Below are 22,428 nucleotides of genomic sequence, written 5' to 3'. Positions count from 1 at the left end.
CAGCTTAGAGGGAGCTTTACTCTGTATCTAACCCATGCTGTACCTGCCCTGGGAGTGCTTCAAGGGACAGTATAGAGGGAGCTTTACTCTGTATCTAACCCGAGCTGTACCTGCCATGGGAGTGTTTGATGGCACAGTGTAGAGGGAGTTTTACTCTGTATCTAACCCGTGCTGTATCTGCCCTGGGAGTGTTTGATGGGACAGTACAGATGGAGCATTACTCTGTATCTAACCCATGCTGTACCTGCCCTGGGAGTGTTTGATGGGACAGTGTACAGGGAGCTTCACTCTATATCTAACCCGTGCTGTATCTGCCCTGGGAGTGCTTCATGGGACAGTGAGAGGGAGCTTTGTTCTGTATCTAACCCGTGCTGTACCTGCCCTGGGAGTGTTTGATGGGACAGTGTAGAGGGAGCTTCACTCTGTATCTAACCCGTGTTGTTCCGTCTCTGTTTCCAGGAGAACCCGTACATGTGCAACAACGAGTGTGATGCTCACATGCCCGAGCTCGCACACCCGCCCGAGCTGATGCTGGATGATGAGGGGCGGATTCCCAACACCTTTTGGCAAAGCATCTCCTGGAGGAGTTTCCCCGAGCCCCTCCTGATCAATATCACTCTGTCCTGGGGCAAGACCATCGAGCTGACCGAGGACATAGTCATCACCTTTGAGTCGGGCCGGCCGGAGCAGATGGTCCTGGAGAAGTCTCTGGACCATGGCCGGACGTGGCAACCCTACCAGTTCTACGCGGCCGACTGCCTCACCTCCTTCGGGATGGAGCCGAGAAGCGCCCGGGATCTGAGCCCGGCCTCGGTGCTGGATATCATCTGCACGGAGCAGTACTCCAGGGGCTACGTGTGGAAGGTGGACAAGATGGTCCGCTTCGAGATCCAGGAGCGTTTTGCCCTGTTCGGGGGGCCCCGTCTCCAGGACATGGCCTCGCTGTACGGCCAGCTGGACACCACCAAGGACCTGAGGGACTTCTTCACCCTGACCGACCTGCGGGTCAGGCTGCTCCGGCCGGCCACTGGGGCCACCAGTGTTGACCAGCACAACCTCTCCAAATACTTCTACGCCATCTCCAACCTGGACATTCGTGGCCGGTGAGAGCTCCTCGCCCCTTCTGGCCAGAGTCGCTGACCCCACACTTCACACGCAGGAGGCGTCGTGTCTCATGCCAACATATGGGGCACTCACACGGCCACGTTCTGGGGCACTCACAGGACCAACATCTGGGGGTAATTCACAGGGACACCTGGGGGGGAACTCACAGGGTCAATATCTGGGGCACTCAGGGTCAACATCTGGGGGCACTCACAGGGCCAACATCTGGGGGTAACTCACAGGGGCAACATCTGGTGGTAACTCACAGGGGCAACATCTAGGGGTAACTCATAGGGACAACATCTGGTGGTAACAGGGACAACATTGTGGTTAACTCACAGGAACAACATCTGGGGGGCACTCACAGGGCTAACATCTGGGACACTCAGGGTCAACATCTGGGGGCTCACAGGCCAACATCTGGGAGGGCATTCACAGGGTCAACATCTGGCGGGGCTTAGGGTCAACATCTGGGGCACCCAATGTCACCATCCGATGGGAACTCACAGGGCAACATCTGGCGGCACGCTATCGGGGCCAACATCGGGAGCACGCTTTCTGGGTGCACATCTGGGGGCACCCACGGGGCCAACATCTGGGGGCACTATCAAGGAGAAATCTGGGACACTGTATCAAGGCAACATCTGGGGAACTCTATCAGGGCCAACATCTGGGGGATACTCTCAGTCTATCAACTTGGTGATACTCCATCAGGGCAAATAGCTGGTGTTCCCTATCAGAGCTAACATCTGGGATACTCTATCAGGGATAACATCTGGCATGGCACTCTATCAGTTATCATCTGGAGGGCACTATATCGGAATAAACATCTGACACACAATTTCAATGAACATCTGAAGGGCAGTCTATCAGGGCCAACATCTAATTACGAGGAGGGATTACACAAACTAGGGTTGTGTTCCCGAGAATTTAGAAGGTGATTTGATTGAAGTGTTCAAGATATTAAGGGGAACTGAAAGGGTAGATACAGAGAAACTATTTCCCTGGTTGGGGATTCTGGGAGTAGGGGCATAGTCTAAAAATTAGAGCCAGACCTTTCAGGTGTCAAATTCGGAAACACTTCTACACACAAAGGGTGGTAGAAGTTTGGAACTCTCTTCCACAAACGGCAGTTGATGCTGTACCAATTGTTAATCTTAAATCTGCGATTAATAGATTTTATTAGCCAATGGTATGGGGCAAAGGTGGGTGAATGGAGTTAGGTCACAGATCAGCCATGATCTCATTGAATGGTGGAGCAGGCTCGAGGGGCTGAGTGGCCTCCTCCTGTTCCTGTGTGAACGCTGGGTAACTGGGGAGGTTTGACAGCGATAGATGGGGATCTCTCCCCTGGCCCACTGGGCACCGCCAGCTGCCCCTGTGTCGGGTGTTTGAGCTTTCCTGAATGGCCCTGCGACAGTGGGCACAGACCAGCACTGTGCCAGCTCCCCCTGCCCCTGTCGATGGGCCCATTAGCGAGCTTTCACAGTCCTGCTGGCTGACTGGCGATGAGTCAGCGAGTTCCTGCTCAGTGTTCAACCAATCGAGCAGCACGGAGCGAGCAGAGTCTGTCCCTTTACTCTCAACACTGCCGAGCTCCAGTCTGATCAGGATTCAGAGAGTGAGAGGATCACACAACACAGGGGGAGGCCATTCAGACCATCGGGCCTGTGCCGGTCTTTGAAAGAGATACCCAATTAGTCCCACTCCCCGCTCTTTCGCCATAGCCCTGCAAATCTTTCCCTTGAAGTATTTATCCAATTCCCTTCTGAAAGTTACGAATTAATCTGCTCCCACCGCCCTTTCAGGCAGCGCATTCCAGATCACAACAACTCGCTGCGTAAATAAACTCTCCTCATCTCCCCTCTGGGTCTTTTACCAATTACCTTCAACCTGTGACCTCTGGTCCCCGACCCTCCTGCCACTGGAAACAGTTGCTCCCTATTTACTCGCTCCAAGCCCTCCCTGATTTGAGGAATGATTGTGACTGAAGGCTTCCTTCGTGTTGGATCTATATTCAGTCTGGGTCAGCGAGTTCCCATTCTCCCATCACACAATCTCCGGGGCTCGGAGCCATTCCCTCATTATTCCACACTCAGCTTCTGGGAGGCTCGTTCCAGCTTTTAGCCGAGGACAATCTTCAGACACTAATTAGAGAACAGGAGCAGTAAAATGTTTACGCTGCCGTTAATGTGACTCCAAGGAACTGTCTGGGTATCTGCTTAGTTCAGCAAACAGTGCCCAGAACTGACAATTTGCTGAATGTGCAACGTACAATCTGCGGATTGTGAAGCTTCACCCTCGCAGTGAGTTAAACTGCGGCTCGATGCTGTTAGCACAGAGTCACCGAGACCAGCGTTCTCACGCTTCACGGCACAGAGACCGTCACAGCACTTTGGGCCTTTCCAAATCGCAACAACAACAACAATTTCTCATCCTTGTCTAAAAATCCCTCCTTGGCCTCTCCCACTCCCTATCTGTGTAACATCCTCCCACCCTACAGCCCTCCGAGATCTCTGCTCTCCTCCAACACCAGGAACAGCCCTCCGAGATCGCTGCTCTCCTTCAGCACCAGGAACAGCCCTCCGAGATCTCTGCTCTCCTCCAACACAGGCCTCTTGTCCATCCCCCACTCCCTTCGCCCCACCATTGGCGGCCGTGCCTTCAGCTGCCTGGGCCCTAAGCTCTGGAATTCCCTCCCTAAACATCGCCGCCTCTCCACCTCTTTCTCCTTTAAGACGCTCTTTAAAACTGACCTCTTAGACTAAGCTTTTGGTCACCTGACCTAATATCTCCTTATGTGGCTCGGCGTCAGTTTATCTGATTTATGCTCCTGTGAAGCACCTTGGTACGTTTTACTAGCTATAGGCGCTATATAAATGCAAGTTATTGTTGCAGTTGTAGATGTTGTTGTTGTTGTTGTAAAGAAATAACTTGTGAGAGGCGCTCTATAAATGCAAGCTCTTCCTTTGAGGGGCCTGGAAGGCCGGAGCTGATCAGAAACTCTCTCCTAACGTGTTCTTATTGCTGCCCAGAATCTGATCGTCAATCAGCGGAAACACACCCAGAAACTGACCCGCCGCCTGGGTTGAAAGGCAGTAAGTGGGAGAAAAATGTTGCTGTTTCCAGAGCGAAGCTGGGAAAGGGAGAGCGGACTCGCGGAACGGCCAGTCCCCAGTCTAACCCGGCTGCTCAGCTTATTTTAAACCAGCTTGCTGTTGTTTTTTGCCAGGTGTAAGTGCAACCTTCACGCCAACAACTGTATCTGGGAGAAGGGGAAGCTGAGTTGTGAGTGTGAGCACAACACGACGGGGCCGGACTGCGGGAGATGCAAGAAAGGCTTTCAAGGCCGAGCGTGGAGAGCAGGCTCGTACCTCCCAATCCCCAAAGGGACGGCCAATGTCTGTGAGTAACCAGAGCTGCTCCGGCCCGGCCCAGTGCCGGCACCAGATTCCCTTCACATTTCATTCTCAGCCCAACTCCCGCAACGTGCCAACTCCAAAATACAACCCACCCATCTTTGTCATTGTGTTCATGTGGGAACAGAGACTCACAGCGGGAAATTGGACAGAGCCAGGGACAGAGATAGGGTCCGTGCCCACAGCTCCATGCTGAGGGAGGCGGGACGGAGTGGGGGGGGAATAGGGGGAGGGGGGTGGAGAGAGAGAGGGGGAGTGGGAGGGAGAGAGAGAGGGAGTGTGGGGGGGGCGGGGGAGAGGGAAAGGGGGGTGAGGAAGAGAGGGAATGTGAGGGAGATTGGACAGAGCCAGGGACAGAAATAGGGTCCGTGTCCATAGCTCCACACTGAGAGGGGCGGGCGGGGAGAGAGAGAGAAGGGCAGAGGGAGGGAGCGAAAAAGGGGGGAGAGAAAGAGAGATGGAGGGAGAGAGAGAGGGGTGTGTAGAGAGAGAAAGAGAGAAGTAAAGAATGAAAGAGAACAAACAGAAAGTGGGAAACAGTGAAATAGAGAATGTGAGAAAGAGGGAGAGAGAGAAGCAGAGTAAGTAACTGAGAATGAGAGATGGAAAGTAAGGGAGAAGAAAAGAGAGAGAAAAGGAAATTGAGAAAGAGAATGGAAGAGATCTGGAAAAGGAAATAAAAATGAAAGAAAGATTATCCAATTAGTCCCACTCCCCGCTCTTTCCCCATGGACCTGCAAATGTTGCCTTTTCAAGTATTTATCCTACTCCCTTTTGAAAGTTACGATTGAATCTGCTCCCACCGCCCTTTCAGGCAGCGCATTCCAGATCACAACAACTCGCTGCGTAAAAATAATCCTCATCTCCCTCTGGGTCTTTGGCCAATCACCTTCAATCTGTGTCCTTGGGTTACCCACCCTCCTGCCCCTGCAAACAGTTTCTCCTTATTCACTCCGTCAAAACCCTTCCTCATTTTGAAGCCCTCTGTCAATATAATGTCGGGGTCAGTGAGCGAGGGGGATCGCTGGCATTATGTAGAGGGTGAGGTTGTCATAGCCGCAGGGGTTGAATTTGCTGAAACCTCACTCCGGACACCCACACATACAGAGCCAGCAGTGAGGTGCAGACTGATGTGAGAATGGAATGTTCACAGCTGGATGAACATCTGGGGAACAGCTGGGGAGGGTGAGAGGAGAATAAGCCTCTGTGTAATCAATATCTGAAGCAGATCAGGAAGTGAAGGTTGTGAGGGACATCTGTGGCCTGCTGTGTGTGGAATGTCCAGAGATCAATATCCAGATAGTGAGCTGACTGGGCAGTGGGGGAGGGGTGTGTGTGACCACTGATGCCCTTACGTATTAACCCTGCGTACTTACACACTAATCGCACGTAGTGGGAGCGTCCCCACGTATTACTCTCACACTCACCTTACGGGAGCACTTTAGCAACTCTACCTGGTCTCACACAGGGCTGGTGTGAGCGCTCAGAGGATGCAGCACGCCAATCCCCCATCAGTTCCTTGTTCGTGAGTTTGAGTGACGTCGATCTGATGAACACTCCGTGTGATGGGTTGTGGTAATGTGTTTATCGATAAAGATTGTTAATCAGATGTCTCTCTAACTCTGTTTCCGTTTCCCTCTCCAGGCCTCCCTCACCCCTCCGTGGCGAGTGGCCGTAAGTATGCTCTCTGACCTGTGACTTGCTGACCCAGAGCTCATTTCTGTATCGGGAATGATCTGCTTCCCTCAAACCTCCCTTGTCGCTCAGTGAGCGAGGAACAGGTGTAGGTGTGAGCAGGGATTGAGTGTGAGCAGGGGCTGATTGTGAACAGATGAAGGTGTGAGGCAGATTAGGTATGAACAGGGCTGGGATCAGGAGTCTGCTTGCCCGTGTATCTATGCAGTAAAGTATAATCTCCTCGAGCAGTGCAGCAGATATAAAGCAGGGAAGATGTAATATATACGACGCACATCTTAGCTGAGACGAAAATGCTTCTTAACTGTGTCTCAGTGAGAACGTTCAGTGGGAAGTGGAGGGAAGATTTGTAGAAATCCATATGGTGGTTGAGGCCGAGATCAATGGGGACCTGTTGTTATCCCAGATGCAGGAATGGGAACTGGGTGAGTGTCTCGGCCTCAATCTGTTCCCCTTTGTTCCTGGATCTTACATCAACTTGTTCCCGTTTATTTAACCCTTCGCATGCTGTCCATGTCATTCCAAACCATCCGCCATATCGCAACCCTGAACCAACACCCAGACTGACCAGGAGCAGAGTGACCATAATTTCTCACACTGACCAGGAGTGACCATAACTCCCCATACCGACCGGGAGTGACCATAACTCCCCACACTGACCAGGAGTGACCATAATTCCCCATACTGACCGGGAGTGACTATAACTTTCCACACTGACCGGGAGTGTCCTCAACTCCCCACACTGACCAGGAGCGACCATAACTCCCCACACTGACCGGGAGTGTCCTCAACTTCCCACACTGACCAGGAGTGACCATAACTCCCCACACTGACCGGGAGTGTCCTCAACTCTCCACACTGACCAGGAGTGACCATAACTTCCCACACTGACCAGGAGTGACCATAACTCCCCACACTGACCGGGAGTGTCCTCAACTCTCCACACTGAGCAGGAGTGACCATAACTCCCCACACTGACCGGGAGTGACCATAACTCCCCACACTGACCGGGAGCGACCATAACTCTCCACACTGACCAGGAGTGACCAAAACTCCCCACACTGACCAGGAGTGACCATAACCCACCACACTGACCGAGACTGGGGGTCAATGAAACGTTACACTTTGACCCCAAACCTGCTCCTTTCTTGCCCAGGTACAGCCAGAACTGATACTCAAAACCTTCATCACCGACACAAACTGAACGAAAGACAAACTAGTTCTAATATCTGGCGAAGAATCTCCATTTTCTGCTGAATTACTGAGTGAGTTGTTGCTGTATTCAGTCACACTGAATAATAACAGGGAGACTCCGTCACATCTGGCATTACACAGTTTGCCTTTCAAACTCTCAACCCACTCGAATGTACCCCCGTAATCCCACAATAACAGCCTGTCACGGCCTCACCCCATTTAATCATCGCTCCGCGGACCAGATTCCCACTAATTATCCATCGATCCGCTTCGAGCGACAGCCCGGGCAGTGAGTAGACCCGGGGAAGTGATTGATTGATCCGACATTGGTTCCCGGTCCAGCAACGCCTCCAATTTATAATTCTCATCCTCGCGTTCAAATCCCTCCGTGGCCCCACCTCTCCCTATCAATAAAGCCTCACACCCTACAGCCCTCCCTATCTCTATAACCCCTCCCACCCTACACCCCTCCCTATCTCTATAATCCCCTCCCACCCTACAACCCTCCCTATCTCTGTAACCTTCTCCATTCCTACCGCCTTCCCAAGCCTCCAGCTGCCTGGGTCCAAAGCTTTGGAATTCCCTCCCTAAACCTCTCCATACCACCTCGCTCTGCTCCTTTAAGAATTTCCTTAAAACCTATCACTTTGACCGAGCTTTTCGTCACCTGTCCTAATATCTCCTCCCGAGTCTCGGTGTGAGTTTCTGTCTGATTGGCGGTGTAGCGGAGATGGAAATGTCCGTTTACTTGTCTCTCGGATACTCCTGCCATCCCGGACAGTGTCCACTCGATGTGTGTGCGTACAGTACTGATGTTCTGTTCAGAACGCGTTGTTCTCCAGCTGGGATTAATAATTGCTGATTTCTCCTGACACATGCAGCTGACCCAATGCTCGGTCGCACACGGCCAAGAATCTCATCACTAGCGGTCACGACCCCAGAGCAAGGTAGGAACTCTCAAACACCGCGACTGGCTCAGAGCACATGAGAAAGCAAGGATTTGCATTTATATATTGTTCCCTCAGGACTGCCCCTCCGGCAGGGCAGCAATCCCTCAGTACTGCCCCTCAAACAGTGCAGTGTTCCCTCAGTACTGTCCCTCCGACAGTGCCGCACTCCCTCAGTACTGTCCCTCTGGCAGTGCAGCAGTCTTTCAGTACGACCACTCCGGCAGTGCAGCAATCCCTCAGTAATGCCACTCACACAGTGCAGCACTCCCTCAGTACTGCCCCTCCATCAGTGAAGCAATCCCTCAGTACTCCCCATCACACAGTGCAGCACTCCCTCAGTACTCCCCCTCACACAGTGCAGCACTCCCTCAGTACTGCCCCTCCATCAATGCAGCAATCCCTCAGTACTGTCCATCTGACAGTGCAGCGCTCTCTCAGTACTACCCCTCCGACAGTGCAGCACTCCCTCAGTACTGTCCCTCCGACAGCACAGTGCTCCCTCAGAACCGCCCTTCCGACAGTGCACCACTCCCTCAGTACTGCACTGGGAGCGTCAGTCTGGATTATGGGCTCAAATCTCTGGAATGGGACTTGAACCGATGACCTTCTGACTCCGAGGCGAACGTGCTGCCCACTGAGCCACAGTTGAAAGGCCCCTAACTTGGCAGTGCTGTGTAAAACCCGGCACAGAATCTATAACCTGGGATTGGGACCATCCATTGCCATCTGCCTGATTCAATGCAAACCGTAACTAGCCAGGAGTCTGATGTTTTCCCCTCACTGCTAAAAGCCTCAGTGTTCCCTCCCTCCCTCCCATTCCAGCCATTTCCTCCCCACCTCTCATTCCTGCAGCATGTGACCCTCTCACAGTCTGCAAACTGTCTGTGTCCCATCTACACTCTCTGTCTTTTCCCTGCAAGCCTGCGAATGCTTCGGCCATTCGAACCGGTGCAGTTACCTCGAGCTGCTCACCACCGCCATTTGCGTGAGCTGTAAGCACAACACTAGAGGCCGACACTGCCAGTTATGTCGGCTGGGCTACCACCGAAACCCTTCAGCACAGCTGGACCACCACAACGTTTGCCTAGGTCAGTTCCTGTTACAATCTCTGCTCTCTCCTTCTTTCACCCTTCTGCTTTCAGCCCAAAACAAGATAAAGAAACAAAGAAAATACCTTCAATAGGGCTGAGCAAAGCACGTCGGAAATCAGCCCCTCTTTCCCCAGTGACCAGCCTCAACCCAACCTTTCCCCAGTGACTAGACCATGACCCAACCTTTCCCCAGTGACTAGACCCCGACCCAACCTTTCCCCAGTGACGAGACCCCGACCCAACCTTTCCCCAGTGACTGGACCTCGACTCAACCTTTCCCCAGTGACTAGACCCCGATCCAACCTTTCCCCAGTGACTAGACCCCGACCCAACATTTCCCCAGTGACTAGACCCCGACCCAACCTTTCCCCAGTGACTAGACCCCGACCCAACCTTTCCCCAGTGACTAGACCCCGACCCAACCTTTCCTCAGTGACTGGACCCCGACCCAACCTTTCCCCTGTGACCAGACCCCGATCCAACCTTTCCCCAGTGACTAGACCCCGACCCAACCTTTCCCCTGTGACCAGACCTCAATCCAACCTTTCCCCAGTGACTAGACCCCGACCCAACCTTTCCCCAGTGACTAGACCCCGACCCAACCTTTCCCCAGTGACTAGACCCCGACCCAACCTTTTCCCAGTGACTAGACCCCGACCCAACCTTTCCCCTGTGACCAGACCTCAATCCAACCTTTCCCCAGTGACTAGACCCCGACCCAACCTTTCCCCAGTGACTAGGCCCCGACCCAACCTTTCCCCAGTGACTGGACCCCGACCCAACCTTTCCCCAGTGACTAGACCCCGACCCAACCTTTCTCCTGTGACTAGACCTCGACCCAACCTTTCCCCAGTAACTAGACCCCGACCCAACCTTTCCCCAGTGACTAGGCCCCAACCCAACCTTTCCCCAGTGACTCGACCCCGACCCAACCTTTCCCCAGTGACTAGACCCCGACCCAACCTTTCTCCAGTGACTAGACCCCGACCCAACCTTTCTCCAGTGACTAGACCCCGACCCAACCTTTCCCCAGTGACTAGACCCCGACCCAACCTTTCCCCAGTGACTAGACCCCGACCCAACCTTTCCCCAGTGACTAGACCCCGACCCAACCTTTCTCCAGTGACTAGACCCCGACCCAACCTTTCCCCAGTGACTAGACCCCGACCCAACCTTTCTCCTGTGACTAGACCCCGACCCAACCTTTCCCCAGTGACTAGACCCCGACCCAACCTTTCCCCAGTGACTAGACCCCGACCCAACCTTTCCCCAGTGACTAGACCCCGACCCAACCTTTCCCCAGTGACTAGACCCCGACCCAACCTTTCCCCAGTGACTAGACCCCGACCCAACCTTTCCCCAGTGACTAGACCCCGACCCAACCTTTCCCCAGTGACTAGACCCCGACCCAACCTTTCCCCAGTGACTAGACCCCGACCCAACCTTTCCCCAGTGACTAGACCCCGACCCAACCTTTCCCCAGTGACTAGACCCCGACCAAACCTTTCCCCAGTGACTAGACCCCGACCTAACCTTTCCCCAGTGACTAGACCCTGACCCAACCTTTCCCCAGTGACTAGACCCCAACCCAACCTTTCCCCAGTGACTAGGCCCCGACCCAACCTTTCCCCAATGACTAGGCCCCGACTCAACCTTTCCCCAGTGACTAGACCCCAACCCAACCTTTCCCCAGTGACTAGACATCGACCCAACCTTTCCCCAATGACTAGACCCCGACTCAACATTTCCCCAGTGACTAGGCCCTGACCCAACCTTTCCCCAGTGACTAGGCCCCGACACAACCTTTCCCCAGTGACTAGACCCCGACCCAACCTTTCCCCAGTGACTAGACCCCCGACCCAACATTTCCCCAGTGACTAGACCCCGACACAACCTTTCCCCAGTGACTAGACCCCGACCCAACCTTTCCCCAGTGACTAGGCCCCGACCCAACCTTTCCCCAGTGACTGGACCCCGACCCAACCTTTCCCCAGTGACTAGACCCCGACCCAACCTTTCTCCTGTGACTAGACCTCGACCCAACCTTTCCCCAGTAACTAGACCCCGACCCAACCTTTCCCCAGTGACTAGGCCCCGACCCAACCTTTCCCCAGTGACTCGACCCCGACCCAACCTTTCCCCAGTGACTAGACCCCGACCCAACCTTTCTCCAGTGACTAGACCCCGACCCAACCTTTCTCCAGTGACTAGACCCCGACCCAACCTTTCCCCAGTGACTAGACCCCGACCCAACCTTTCCCCAGTGACTAGACCCCGACCCAACCTTTCCCCAGTGACTAGACCCCGACCCAACCTTTCTCCAGTGACTAGACCCCGACCCAACCTTTCCCCAGTGACTAGACCCCGACCCAACCTTTCTCCTGTGACTAGACCCCGACCCAACCTTTCCCCAGTGACTAGACCCCGACCCAACCTTTCCCCAGTGACTAGACCCCGACCCAACCTTTCCCCAGTGACTAGACCCCGACCCAACCTTTCCCCAGTGACTAGACCCCGACCCAACCTTTCCCCAGTGACTAGACCCCGACCCAACCTTTCCCCAGTGACTAGACCCCGACCCAACCTTTCCCCAGTGACTAGACCCCGACCCAACCTTTCCCCAGTGACTAGACCCCGACCCAACCTTTCCCCAGTGACTAGACCCCGACCCAACCTTTCCCCAGTGACTAGACCCCGACCCAACCTTTCCCCAGTGACTAGACCCCGACCAAACCTTTCCCCAGTGACTAGACCCCGACCTAACCTTTCCCCAGTGACTAGACCCTGACCCAACCTTTCCCCAGTGACTAGACCCCAACCCAACCTTTCCCCAGTGACTAGGCCCCGACCCAACCTTTCCCCAATGACTAGGCCCCGACTCAACCTTTCCCCAGTGACTAGGCCCCGACTCAACCTTTCCCCAGTGACTAGACCCCAACCCAACCTTTCCCCAGTGACTAGACATCGACCCAACCTTTCCCCAATGACTAGACCCCGACTCAACATTTCCCCAGTGACTAGGCCCTGACCCAACCTTTCCCCAGTGACTAGGCCCCGGCTCAACCTTTCCCCAGTGACTAGACCCCTACCCAACCTTTCCCCAGTGACTAGGCCCCGACTCAACCTTTCCCCAGTGACTAGACCCCGACTCAACCTTTCCCCAGTGACTCGGCCCTGACCCAACCTTTCCCCAGTGACTAGACCCCGACCCAACCTTTCCCCAGTGACTAGGCCCTGACCCAACCTTTCCCCAGTGACTAGGCCCCGACCCAACCTTTCCCCAGTAACTAGGCCCTGACCCAACCTTTCCCCAGTGACTAGGCCCCGACCCAACCTTTCCCCAGTGACTAGGCCCTGACCCAACCTTTCCCCAGTGACTAGGCCCCGACCCAACCTTTCCCCAGTGACTAGGCCCCGACCCAACCTTTCCCCAGTGACTAGGCCCCGACCCAACCTTTCCCCAGTGACTAGGCCCTGACCCAACCTTTCCCCAGTAACTAGGCCCCGACCCAACTTTCCCCAGTGACTAGGCCCCGACCCAACCTTTCCCCAGTGACCAGGTCCCCGACTCAACCTTTCCCCAGTGACTGGGCCCCGACCCAACCTTTCCCCAGTGACTAGGCCCCGACCCAACCTTTCCCCAGTAACTAGGCCCCGACCCAACCTTTCCCCAGTGACTAGGCCCCGACCCAACCTTTCCCCAGTGACTAGACTCCGACCCAACCTTTCTCCAGTGACTAAACCCCGACCCAACCTTTCCCCAGTGAGTTTGCCCCAACCAGTCTTTCCCTAGTGATGAGGCCTGGCCCAGGCTTTCCCCAGCGATGAGGCCTGGCCCAGGCTTTACCTAGCGATGAGGCCTGGCCCAGGCTTTCCCTAGCGATGAGACCTGGGTCCACCCTTTCTCTGGCGATGAGGCCTGGCCCAGGCTGTGTTGAGATAAATTGAAAGCTCTGTGTTTTGACGATATAATCATTGCCTCCCTGTCTCCATTGTTTTTTAGGAATTTGTATGTTGTTTGTAATATGTCCTTACTATACAGTATAAATGCACACGAGGCCCACATTTGGGAGAAGGTCACTCTGTGACCAGTTACCTTTATTGCCAAGACCTCAAGAGACAGACGGTGGGTGGAGCTTCCCCTTTTGTACCAGGAAGTCCAGGTTAGGAGTGTCTCCCACAAGTTCGCCCCCTGTGGTCAGTGTTCTCAAGGTGTACAACTTAGGTTAGCTTAAACATGGGTCACAATGACAGTTGAATACATCACCACCCCCCCAAAGTCTTATTGGGATCACAGGTTAAGTCTCTCTGGTGGTTGATGTTCCCTTGTAAAGTGCCTGAGTTGGGGCTCCGGTTGTTGGGCGCTGGCCTGAGTGTCTGCTGTTTGCAGTGCCTCAGGCGTGTCCGGACTGCCCACAGTGACTGGGCTCTCCTCCACTTGGTTCTGGTGTTCGGTCACCTGTGGTGGAGTAAACTCTACGTAGTGTTCTTCCTCTGCTTCTTCTATGGGGTTGCTGAACCTCCTTTTAGTTTGATGCACGTGTTTGCGGCAGATTTGTTCATTGGTAAGTTTAACTACCAAAACCCTATTTCCCTCTTTGGCAATCACAGTGCCTGCAAGCCATTTGGGCCCTGCAGCGTAATTAAGGACAAAAACAGGGTCATTGACATCAATACACCTTGCCCTCGCATTCCTGTCATGGTAGTCACATTGTGACTGACGCCTGCTCTCAACAATTTATTTCGTAGTAGGGTGTATAAGGATAACCTGGTTTTGAGCGTCCTTTTCATTAGCAGCTCTGCAGGTGGAACCCCTGTGAGCGAGTGTGGTCGGGATCTATTGGCCAACAGGAGACGTGACAAGCAGCTTTGTAGGGAACCCCCTTGGATTCTGAGCATCCCCTGTTTGATTATCTGCACTGCTCGTTCCGCCATTTGAGGCCGGCTTGAACGATGCCATTCTGACATGGTTGATTCCATTGCCTGCCATGAAGTCCTGGAATTCAGTACTTGTGAAGTACAGGCCATTGTCGCTGACCAAGACGTTCGGTAGACCATGGGCGGCAAATATTGCCCATAGACTTTCTACCGTGGCAGAGGATGTGCTTCAATTTCAAATGGCACACTCAATCCATTTGGATTAAGCGTCTACAACAACCAAAAGCATTTTTCCCATGAAAGGACCTGCGTAGTCCACATGGCTTGGCGGGCCAGGACCAGGGCTATGGGGGGCTTCCCTGGCTGCGTTGCCCAGCTGAGCACATGTGTTGCATCTGCGAACACAAAGTTCCAGGTCTGCATCTATCCCTTGCTACCAAACATGTGACCTGGCAATTGCCTTCATCATGACAATGCCCGGGTGCTCATTGTGAAGTTCTCTGATAAACACCTCTCTGCCCTTCGGTGCATGTCTACTCGGTTTCCCCACAGTAGGCAATCAGCCTGAATCGAGAGTTCATCCTTGCGCCTATGAAACGGTTTAAACTCCTCAGGGCATGCCCCGTACATGGCTGCCCAGTCCCCATTCAGGACACATTTCTTAACTAAAGACAGCAGCGGGTCTTTATTTGTCCAGACCTTAATCTGATGGGCTGTCACAGGTGAGCCTTCGCTTTCGAAAGCTTCAACAGCCATGACCATCTCAGCATCATGCTCAGCTGCCCCCTCAGTGGTGGCTAGTTGGATCCTGCTGAGTGCATCGGCGCAGTTTTCAGTGCCCGGTCTGTGTCAAATTGTGTAGTCATAGGCAGCTAAGGTGAGTGCCCACCTCCGTATGCGGGCCGATGTACTCGCATTTATGGCCTTGTTGTCGGCCAAAAGGGATGTTATTGGTTTGTGATCTGTCTCCAGCTCAAATTTCCTGCCAAACAGATACTGATGCATTTTTTTTACTGCATATACACATGCTAGCGCTTCCTTTTCTACCATCCCGTAGCCCCTTTCTGCCTGGGACAGACTTATGGAGGCATAAGCTACCGGCTGTAACTGACCATTGGCATTCATATGCTGCAACACACACCCGACCCCATAGGATGACGCATCATCTGTTAAAATTAGTTTCTTACACGGGTCATATAACGTTAACAGTTTGTTAGAGCACAACAAATTGCGTGCTCCATCAAAAGCCCTTTCCTGGCTGTCCCCCCAGACCCAATCACGACCTTTGCGTAGGAGCACGTGTAGCGGCTCTAACAGCATGCTCAATTTGGGAAGAAAGTTACCAAAATAGTTCAGGAGCCCCAGGAGCAAACGCAGCTCTGTCGTGTTATGGCTCTCTGGATCGTTTCCGTTTTGGACGCAGTAGGTCTGATTCAGTCTGCTGCTACCCTCCTCCCGAGGAATTCGACCTTTGGAGCTAAGAAGGCGCACTTCGCCTTTTTCAGTCGCAACCCTACCTGGTCCAGTCTGCATAGCACCTCCTCCAAGTAGTGGAGGTGTTCTTCAATATCGTGACCCGTGATGAGCATGTTGTCTTGAAAGACCACTGTCCTTGGAATCGACTTGAGGAGGCTTTCCATATTTCGCTGAAAGATCGCGGCGGTCGAATGAATCCCGAACGGACATCTGTTATACTCAAACAACCCCTTGTGTGTCGTGATGGTGGTCAGCTTCTTTGACTCACTCGCCAGCTCCTGGGTCATGTAAGCTGAGGTCAGGTCCAATTTTGAAAAAAGTTTGCCACCGGATAGCGTCGCAAAGAGGTCCTCCACTCTCGGTAGCGGGTACTGATCTTGGAGTGATACCCGATTGATGGTGGCCTTGTAATCGCCACATATCCTGACCGACCCATCCACCTTGAGCATCGGCACGATTGGGCTCGCCCAGTCACTGAATTCGACTGGCGAGATGATGCCTTCCCTCAGCAGGCGGTCCAATTCGCATTCTATCTTTTCCCGCATCACGTACGGCACCGCTCTGGCCTTGTGGTGTACTGGCCTGGCGTCCGGGTTTATGTGAATCACTACCTTGGTCCCCATGAAAGTGCCGATGCTGGGTTGAAATATTGAGTCAAATTTGTCCAGGACCTGTGAGAATGATACTCGCTCCACAGAAGAAATTGCATTGACATCGCCCATTTCCAGTTCATGACAGCAAGCCAACTCCTCCCCAGTAGTGCGGGACCGTCCCCCGGGAAAATCCAGAGTGGCAACCTGTTCTCCGAATCTTTGTGGGCCATGGCTACCGTGGTGCTACCTAGCACCGGAATGATCTCCTTTGTATATGTCTGTAGCAGTGCGTCAATCGGCAATAATTTTGGCCTCCTGGCCTTGGACACCCACAACCTTTCGAACTGTTTGATACTCATCAGGAACTGGCTGGCCCCCGTGTCTAGCTCCATTAATACTGGGATGCCATTGAGGAGCACTTTCATCATTATCGGTGGCATCCTGGTGTATGAACTGTATATGTGCTCCACCTGAACTCGCTGAACTTCAGCTTCCAGTGATTTCCCCCAGTATTCATTTGGCTTCGTAGGGCTTACATCGGGCCCGTCCTCCTCGTACATCAACCTGGCTGCAGGATTCCTGCACATACGCGCCAAGTGACCGCTGATGTTGCAGTTTCTGCAGGTATATTGCTGATACCTGCAAGCTCTGGCTGGGTGTTTGCTTCCACACCTGCAGCATGAGCTGGAGGCTCCATTGTTGGAAACAAAAGATCCCTTACCAGTCGATCGTCTCTGACTATCGCTGTAACTGTCCTTATGCGCACCATTAACAGATATTGATGAACCCATTATTGGCCACACATTGTCCATTGCGATGGCCTGAATCGCCGTTCAGCTAGCCATTGTCTCTGTTGAATTCCCCCTTTGGGTTCGACTGCATGCTGGGGCATGTCTGATTGCCCATGTCTGCCTCGAGAACTGTGTGCCGCGTTAACAATGTTGACTCCCTGGTCATTTGACGCATTTGAGCCAAGATTTTTGCCAAAAATCATTCTAGTCTCTTCCTCCCCCGAGATAATTGTCTGGGCTATCAGAGCCGCCACTTCCAAGGTCAAGTCTTTGGTCTCAATCAGTTTCCTGAAAACCCCAGCATGCCCGATGCCCTCAACAAAAAAGTCTCACAGCATCTCCGCTCTGCATGCATCTGGGAACTTACAGAGTGACCTTCTCTCAAGTATGGGCCTCGTGTGCATTTTTACTGTGTTGAGGTAAATTGAAAGCTCTGTGTTTTGACGATATAATCGTTGCCTCCCTGTCTCCATTGTTTTTCAGGAATTTGTATGTTGTTTGTAATATGTCCTTACTACACAGTATAAATGCACACGAGGCCCATATTTGAGAGAAGGTCACTCTGTGACCAGTTACCTTTATTACCAAGACCTCAAGAGACAGACGGTGGGTGGAACTTCCCCTTTTGTACCGGAGAGTCCAGGTTAGGAGTGTCTCCCACAAGTTCGCCCCCTGTGGTCAGTGTTCTCAAGATGTACAACTTAGGTCAGCTAATACATGGGTTACAATGACAGTTGAATACATGACAGTTTGTATTCTCGTTAAACGACCATCCTGCATCGTAGCAGCGTTGCTTTCCTCTGCTCAATGTTACCCCTCCCCCCCAGTGTCCACCAACAATCCTCTCTCTCCATTTCCTCATCTCCTCCCATTCTCCACACACACAATTACACAGAATGTGCAGCACTGAAACAGGCCATTCGGCCCAACCGCTCCATGCCGGTGTTTATGCTCCACACGAGCCTCCTCCCACCCCTCTTCATCTCACCCTATCAGCATATCCTTCTATTCCTTTCGCCCTCATGTGTTTATCTCGCTTCCCCTTAAATACATCGATACTATTCGCCTCAATCACTCCCTGTGGTAGTGAGTTCCATTCTCTGGATAAAGAAGTTTCTCCTCCATACCCTATTGGATTTATTAGTGACGATCTTATATTTTTGACCCTAGTTTTTGACTCCCCACAAGTGGAATCATCTTCTCTACGTCCACCCTATCAAACCTCTTCACAATTTTAAAGACCTCGATCAGGTCACCCCTCAGTCTTCTCTTTCCCAGCAAAGAGCCCCAGCCTGGTCAGCCTTTCCTGATAGGTACAATGTCTCAGTTCTGGTATCATCCTTGTAAATCTACTTTGTACCTTCTCCAGTGCCTCTATGTCCTTTTTATAATACGGAGACCAGAACTGTGCCCAGTGCTCCAAGTGCGGTCTAACCAAGGTTCGATACAAGTTTAACATCACTTCTGTGCTTGTGCATTCTATCCTCTATTGATGAACCTGGTTTGTTTTTTCTGGCCTTGTTAACCTGCGTTAATTCTATGCAGTCGCCCCAGGGAGTGGAACACGGGCCGTGTGCAGTCAGTGTGTGGAGGATTGAAGCTGTTTGTAAAGTGTTGGAGACTTGTTTCACCCCCACAGTCTGAGGCTCCCTTGTCCTGGCTCGCACTCATTCCTGTCGCTGAGATTGTGTCGCTGTATTTATTGGGAACAGCCGTGTGCAGTGTGTGTGTTGTCTTGTTTCTGCAGACTGTGAGTGTCACCCTGATGGCTCGCTCCACCATCGCTGTAATGCCACGGGATATTGTGACTGTAAGGAGGGGGCGACCGGGCCCAAGTGTGATAGGTGCCTGCCCAGATATTACTGGCACAGGGGCTGTCGAGGTAAGTAACCGTTCCAGCACCAGCCCCTCCCCTCACTCCGCCCCGGCTTCTGGGTATCAGGGTCAGCAGAGTATCCGATAGCAGAGGTACCGTGGGGGGAAACACAGAGGCTTTTAGTGAGTGAATCCCCCTGGACTCTCCCATCACCTGCCACACAATTAGTGGCACAGCTCCTCGCAAAGGGAGGCCTGGAGTTCAGTGAGGGCGGGTCATAGAATCAGACAGCACAGAAGGAGGCCATTCGGCCCATCGGGCCTGTGTTGGCTCTTTGAAAGAGCGATCCAATTACTCCCACTCCCTGCTCTTTCCCAATAGACCTGCACATCTTTCCTTTTCAAATATTTAACCAATTCCCTTTTGAAAGTTACGATTGAATCTGCTCCCACCGCCCTTTCAGGCAGCGCATTCCAGATCACAACAACTCGCTGCGTAAATAAATTCTCCCTATCTCCCCTCTGGTCCTTTGCCAATTACCTTCAACCTGTGACCTCTGGTCCCTGACCCTCCTGCCCCTGGAAACAGCTTCTACTTATTTACTCGATCAAAAACCTTTCATAATTGTGAACACCACTATTAAATCTCCCTTTAACCTTCTCTGCTCGAAGGAGAAGAATCCCAGCTTTTCCAGTCTCCCTCATAACTGAAGTCCCACATTCCCAGTATCATTCCTGTAAATCTTCTCTGCTCCGTCTCCAAGGCCTTGACATCCTTCCTAATGTGCCCAGAATGAGACAGAATAATTGGACACAGAATTTAATCCTCAGTTTCTGCCTCAATATTTAATCCCATCCTAACTTGCACCAAGTCCCGTTCACCCATCCCACCTGTGCTCGCTGATCCTCATTGGCTCCCAGTCTGGCAATGCCTCGAATTTAAAATTCTCATGTTTGTGTTCAAATCCCTCCATGGCCTCATACCTCCCTATCTCTGTAATCCCCTCCACCCGACACCCCTCCCTATCTCTGTAATCCCCTCCACCCGACACCCCTCCCTATCTCTGTAATCTCCTCCACCCGACACTTCTCCCTATCTCTGTAACCTCCTCCCACCCTACACCCCTCCCTATCTCTGCAACCCTCTCCAGCCCTACACCCCTCCCTATCTCTGTACCCACCTCCAGCCCTACACCCCTCGCTATCTCTGTAACCCCCTCCAGCCCTACACTCCTTCCTATCTCTGGAACCCCCTCCAGCATTAAACCCCTCCCTATCTCTGTAACCCCCTCCAGCCCTACGCCCCTCCCTATCTCTGTAATCCCCTCCAGCCCTACATCCATCCCTATTTCTGTAACCTCCTCCAGCCCTACACCCCTCCCTATCTCTGTAATCCCTCCAGCCCTACATCCCTCCCTATAACCTACTGCAGCTCGACACCCCTCCCTATCTCTGTAATCTGCTTCAGCCCTACACCCCTCCCTATCTCTGTAACCTCATCCAGCCTCATAACCCTCCCTATCTCTGTAAACCCCTCCAGCCAAATAACCCTCCACAAACTCTGTGCTCTTCCAGTTCTGTCCTCTTGCATATTCCCGACTCTAATCGCTCAACCATTGGCGGCCGTGTCTTCAGCTGCCTGGGCCCGAAGCTCTGGATTTCACTCCCTGAACCTCTCCACCTCTCGCTCCTCCTATAAGACCATCCTTAAACCCGACTTTTTGGGCCAAGCTTTTGGTCCCCTGTCCTAATATCTCCTTTTGTGTCTCGGTGTTAAATTTTGTCTGATAACCTGTGAAGCACCTTGGGACGTTTTATTACGTTTAAGACGCTATATAAATGCAAGTTGTTGTAAAAGTGAGAGAGAGTTGGAACAATCTGTAACGTGGGAGAGTTTCTATGACCTGACCTTTCTTTTCTCTGACCTCTTGCAGCGGGCGTGTGCGATAACTTTCTGACGCGGTGTGAGAACGGAGGAGTGTGTGAGGACAATGGGAGGTGTGTGTGCCCCGCTCCCTACACCGGGCTCCTGTGTGAGAAAGGCCAGTGTAGGGAGGAAGTGGGAGGGTGTGTCTCCCAATCCCCGCGGGACCCCACCTTACACCGGGTGCTGCTGTCGCTGACTGCGCTGCTAACCACCGCTAATGGCCGCCCGCCGCTCTGACCGGCTTCCAGCGCCATGGCCGCTCACGGGAAGGTGCGAAGAGCGTAGGAGTATCCAGCGTTTACTGCGTCGCCGGTAAAACACGCTCCCCTCCCCCGCCCCCAACCCTGGGAAAGGCAAAGTGGAACCGAGGCCGGAGCCCACCCAGCCCGACTGGACGTGAGAGGCCGGACGGAATGGGCAGTCAGTGGGGACTGGACTCTCGGACTCCCCGCGGGGCCCAGGCAGCTGCTAATATTCATTCTGTAATCGCTAGCCGCTCGGCCCATGTCCAGCTTTGGGACAAAGAAAGAAAGAAAGGACTTGCATTTCTACATCGCCTTTCACCCCCTCAGGACGGCCCAAAGCGCCTCACAGACAATGAAGGACTTTCTCAACAAACAGCAATGTGATAATGACCAGACAATCTGTTTTACTGATGTTGGTCAAGGGATAAATATTGGCCAGGACACTGGGGATAACTCCCCCACTCTTCTTCCAAATAGTGAAATGGGATATTTTACACCCACCTGAGCGGGCAGACGGAGCCTCGGTTTAATGTCTCATCCGAAAGATGGTACCTCCGATAGTGCAGCACTCACTCACTCACACTTGTTACTGTTATGTCTGTAATGCACTTATGAATGACTTCATGAGGCAATGTGTTGTACTCAAACTGTAGTGACCTTGTTCCTTTATTCATAACTCCAGAGTCAGGCACAAGCTTGGTGGGCAGTCTTTTATACTGGGCCCTGCAGATCTATGCAGGTGATCCTCAGGTCTCCCACCGCAGTGCCCTCTGGTGGACATCCTCTGCCACAGGGGCAGGAAACCCCGGTCTCCACCAGTTGCACCCTCTAGTGGTGCCAGCATAATATATACACAGTGTAAACCTTATTGACAGTACATCAGGTAACAAGTCTCCATCTTATGCAACTATACAGTGACTACACAGAGAGTATATCTATAGTCTGCACATATAACAGTTACACGCTATCACTCTCAGTCCATCCACTCCCTCCCTTCCTCACTCTATTTGACAGTGCAACACTCCCTCAGTACTGCCCCTCCGACAGTGCGGCGCTCCCTCAGGACTGCCCCTCCAAAAGTGCGGCGCTCCCTCAGTACTGCACCTCCGACAGTGCGGCACTACCTCAGTACTGCGCCTCCAACAGTGCAGCACTCCCTCAGTACTGCCCCTCTGACAGTGCAGCACTTCCTCAGTACAGCCCCTCTGACAGTGCAGCAGTTCCGCAGTGCAGCCCCTCTGACAGTGCAA

At 52.9% G+C, this 22,428-nt stretch overlaps 1 protein-coding gene across 1 annotated transcript in view; it reads left to right on the top strand.

Moving 5' to 3' along the window:
* LOC139266963 (netrin-G1-like) overlaps positions 1-21,170 on the top strand; it is a 40,820-nt gene extending 19,650 nt beyond the window's left edge. The window contains exons 3-8 of the mRNA XM_070884602.1: positions 460-1,103; positions 4,337-4,513; positions 5,749-5,768; positions 9,283-9,450; positions 18,939-19,073; positions 20,941-21,170. Of these exons, the coding sequence (XP_070740703.1) occupies positions 460-1,103; positions 4,337-4,513; positions 5,749-5,768; positions 9,283-9,450; positions 18,939-19,073; positions 20,941-21,170 (1,374 nt within the window). The remainder of the gene's footprint in view (positions 1-459; positions 1,104-4,336; positions 4,514-5,748; positions 5,769-9,282; positions 9,451-18,938; positions 19,074-20,940) is intronic.
* Positions 21,171-22,428: the final 1,258 nt, after the last annotated feature.

The sequence above is a fragment of the Pristiophorus japonicus genome, chromosome 7 (assembly GCF_044704955.1).
Source record: "Pristiophorus japonicus isolate sPriJap1 chromosome 7, sPriJap1.hap1, whole genome shotgun sequence".
In the NCBI taxonomy this organism is placed as follows: domain Eukaryota; kingdom Metazoa; phylum Chordata; class Chondrichthyes; family Pristiophoridae; genus Pristiophorus; species Pristiophorus japonicus.
The sequence above is the reverse complement of the archived record's forward strand: the minus strand, read 5'-3'. Positions and strand labels throughout refer to the sequence as shown.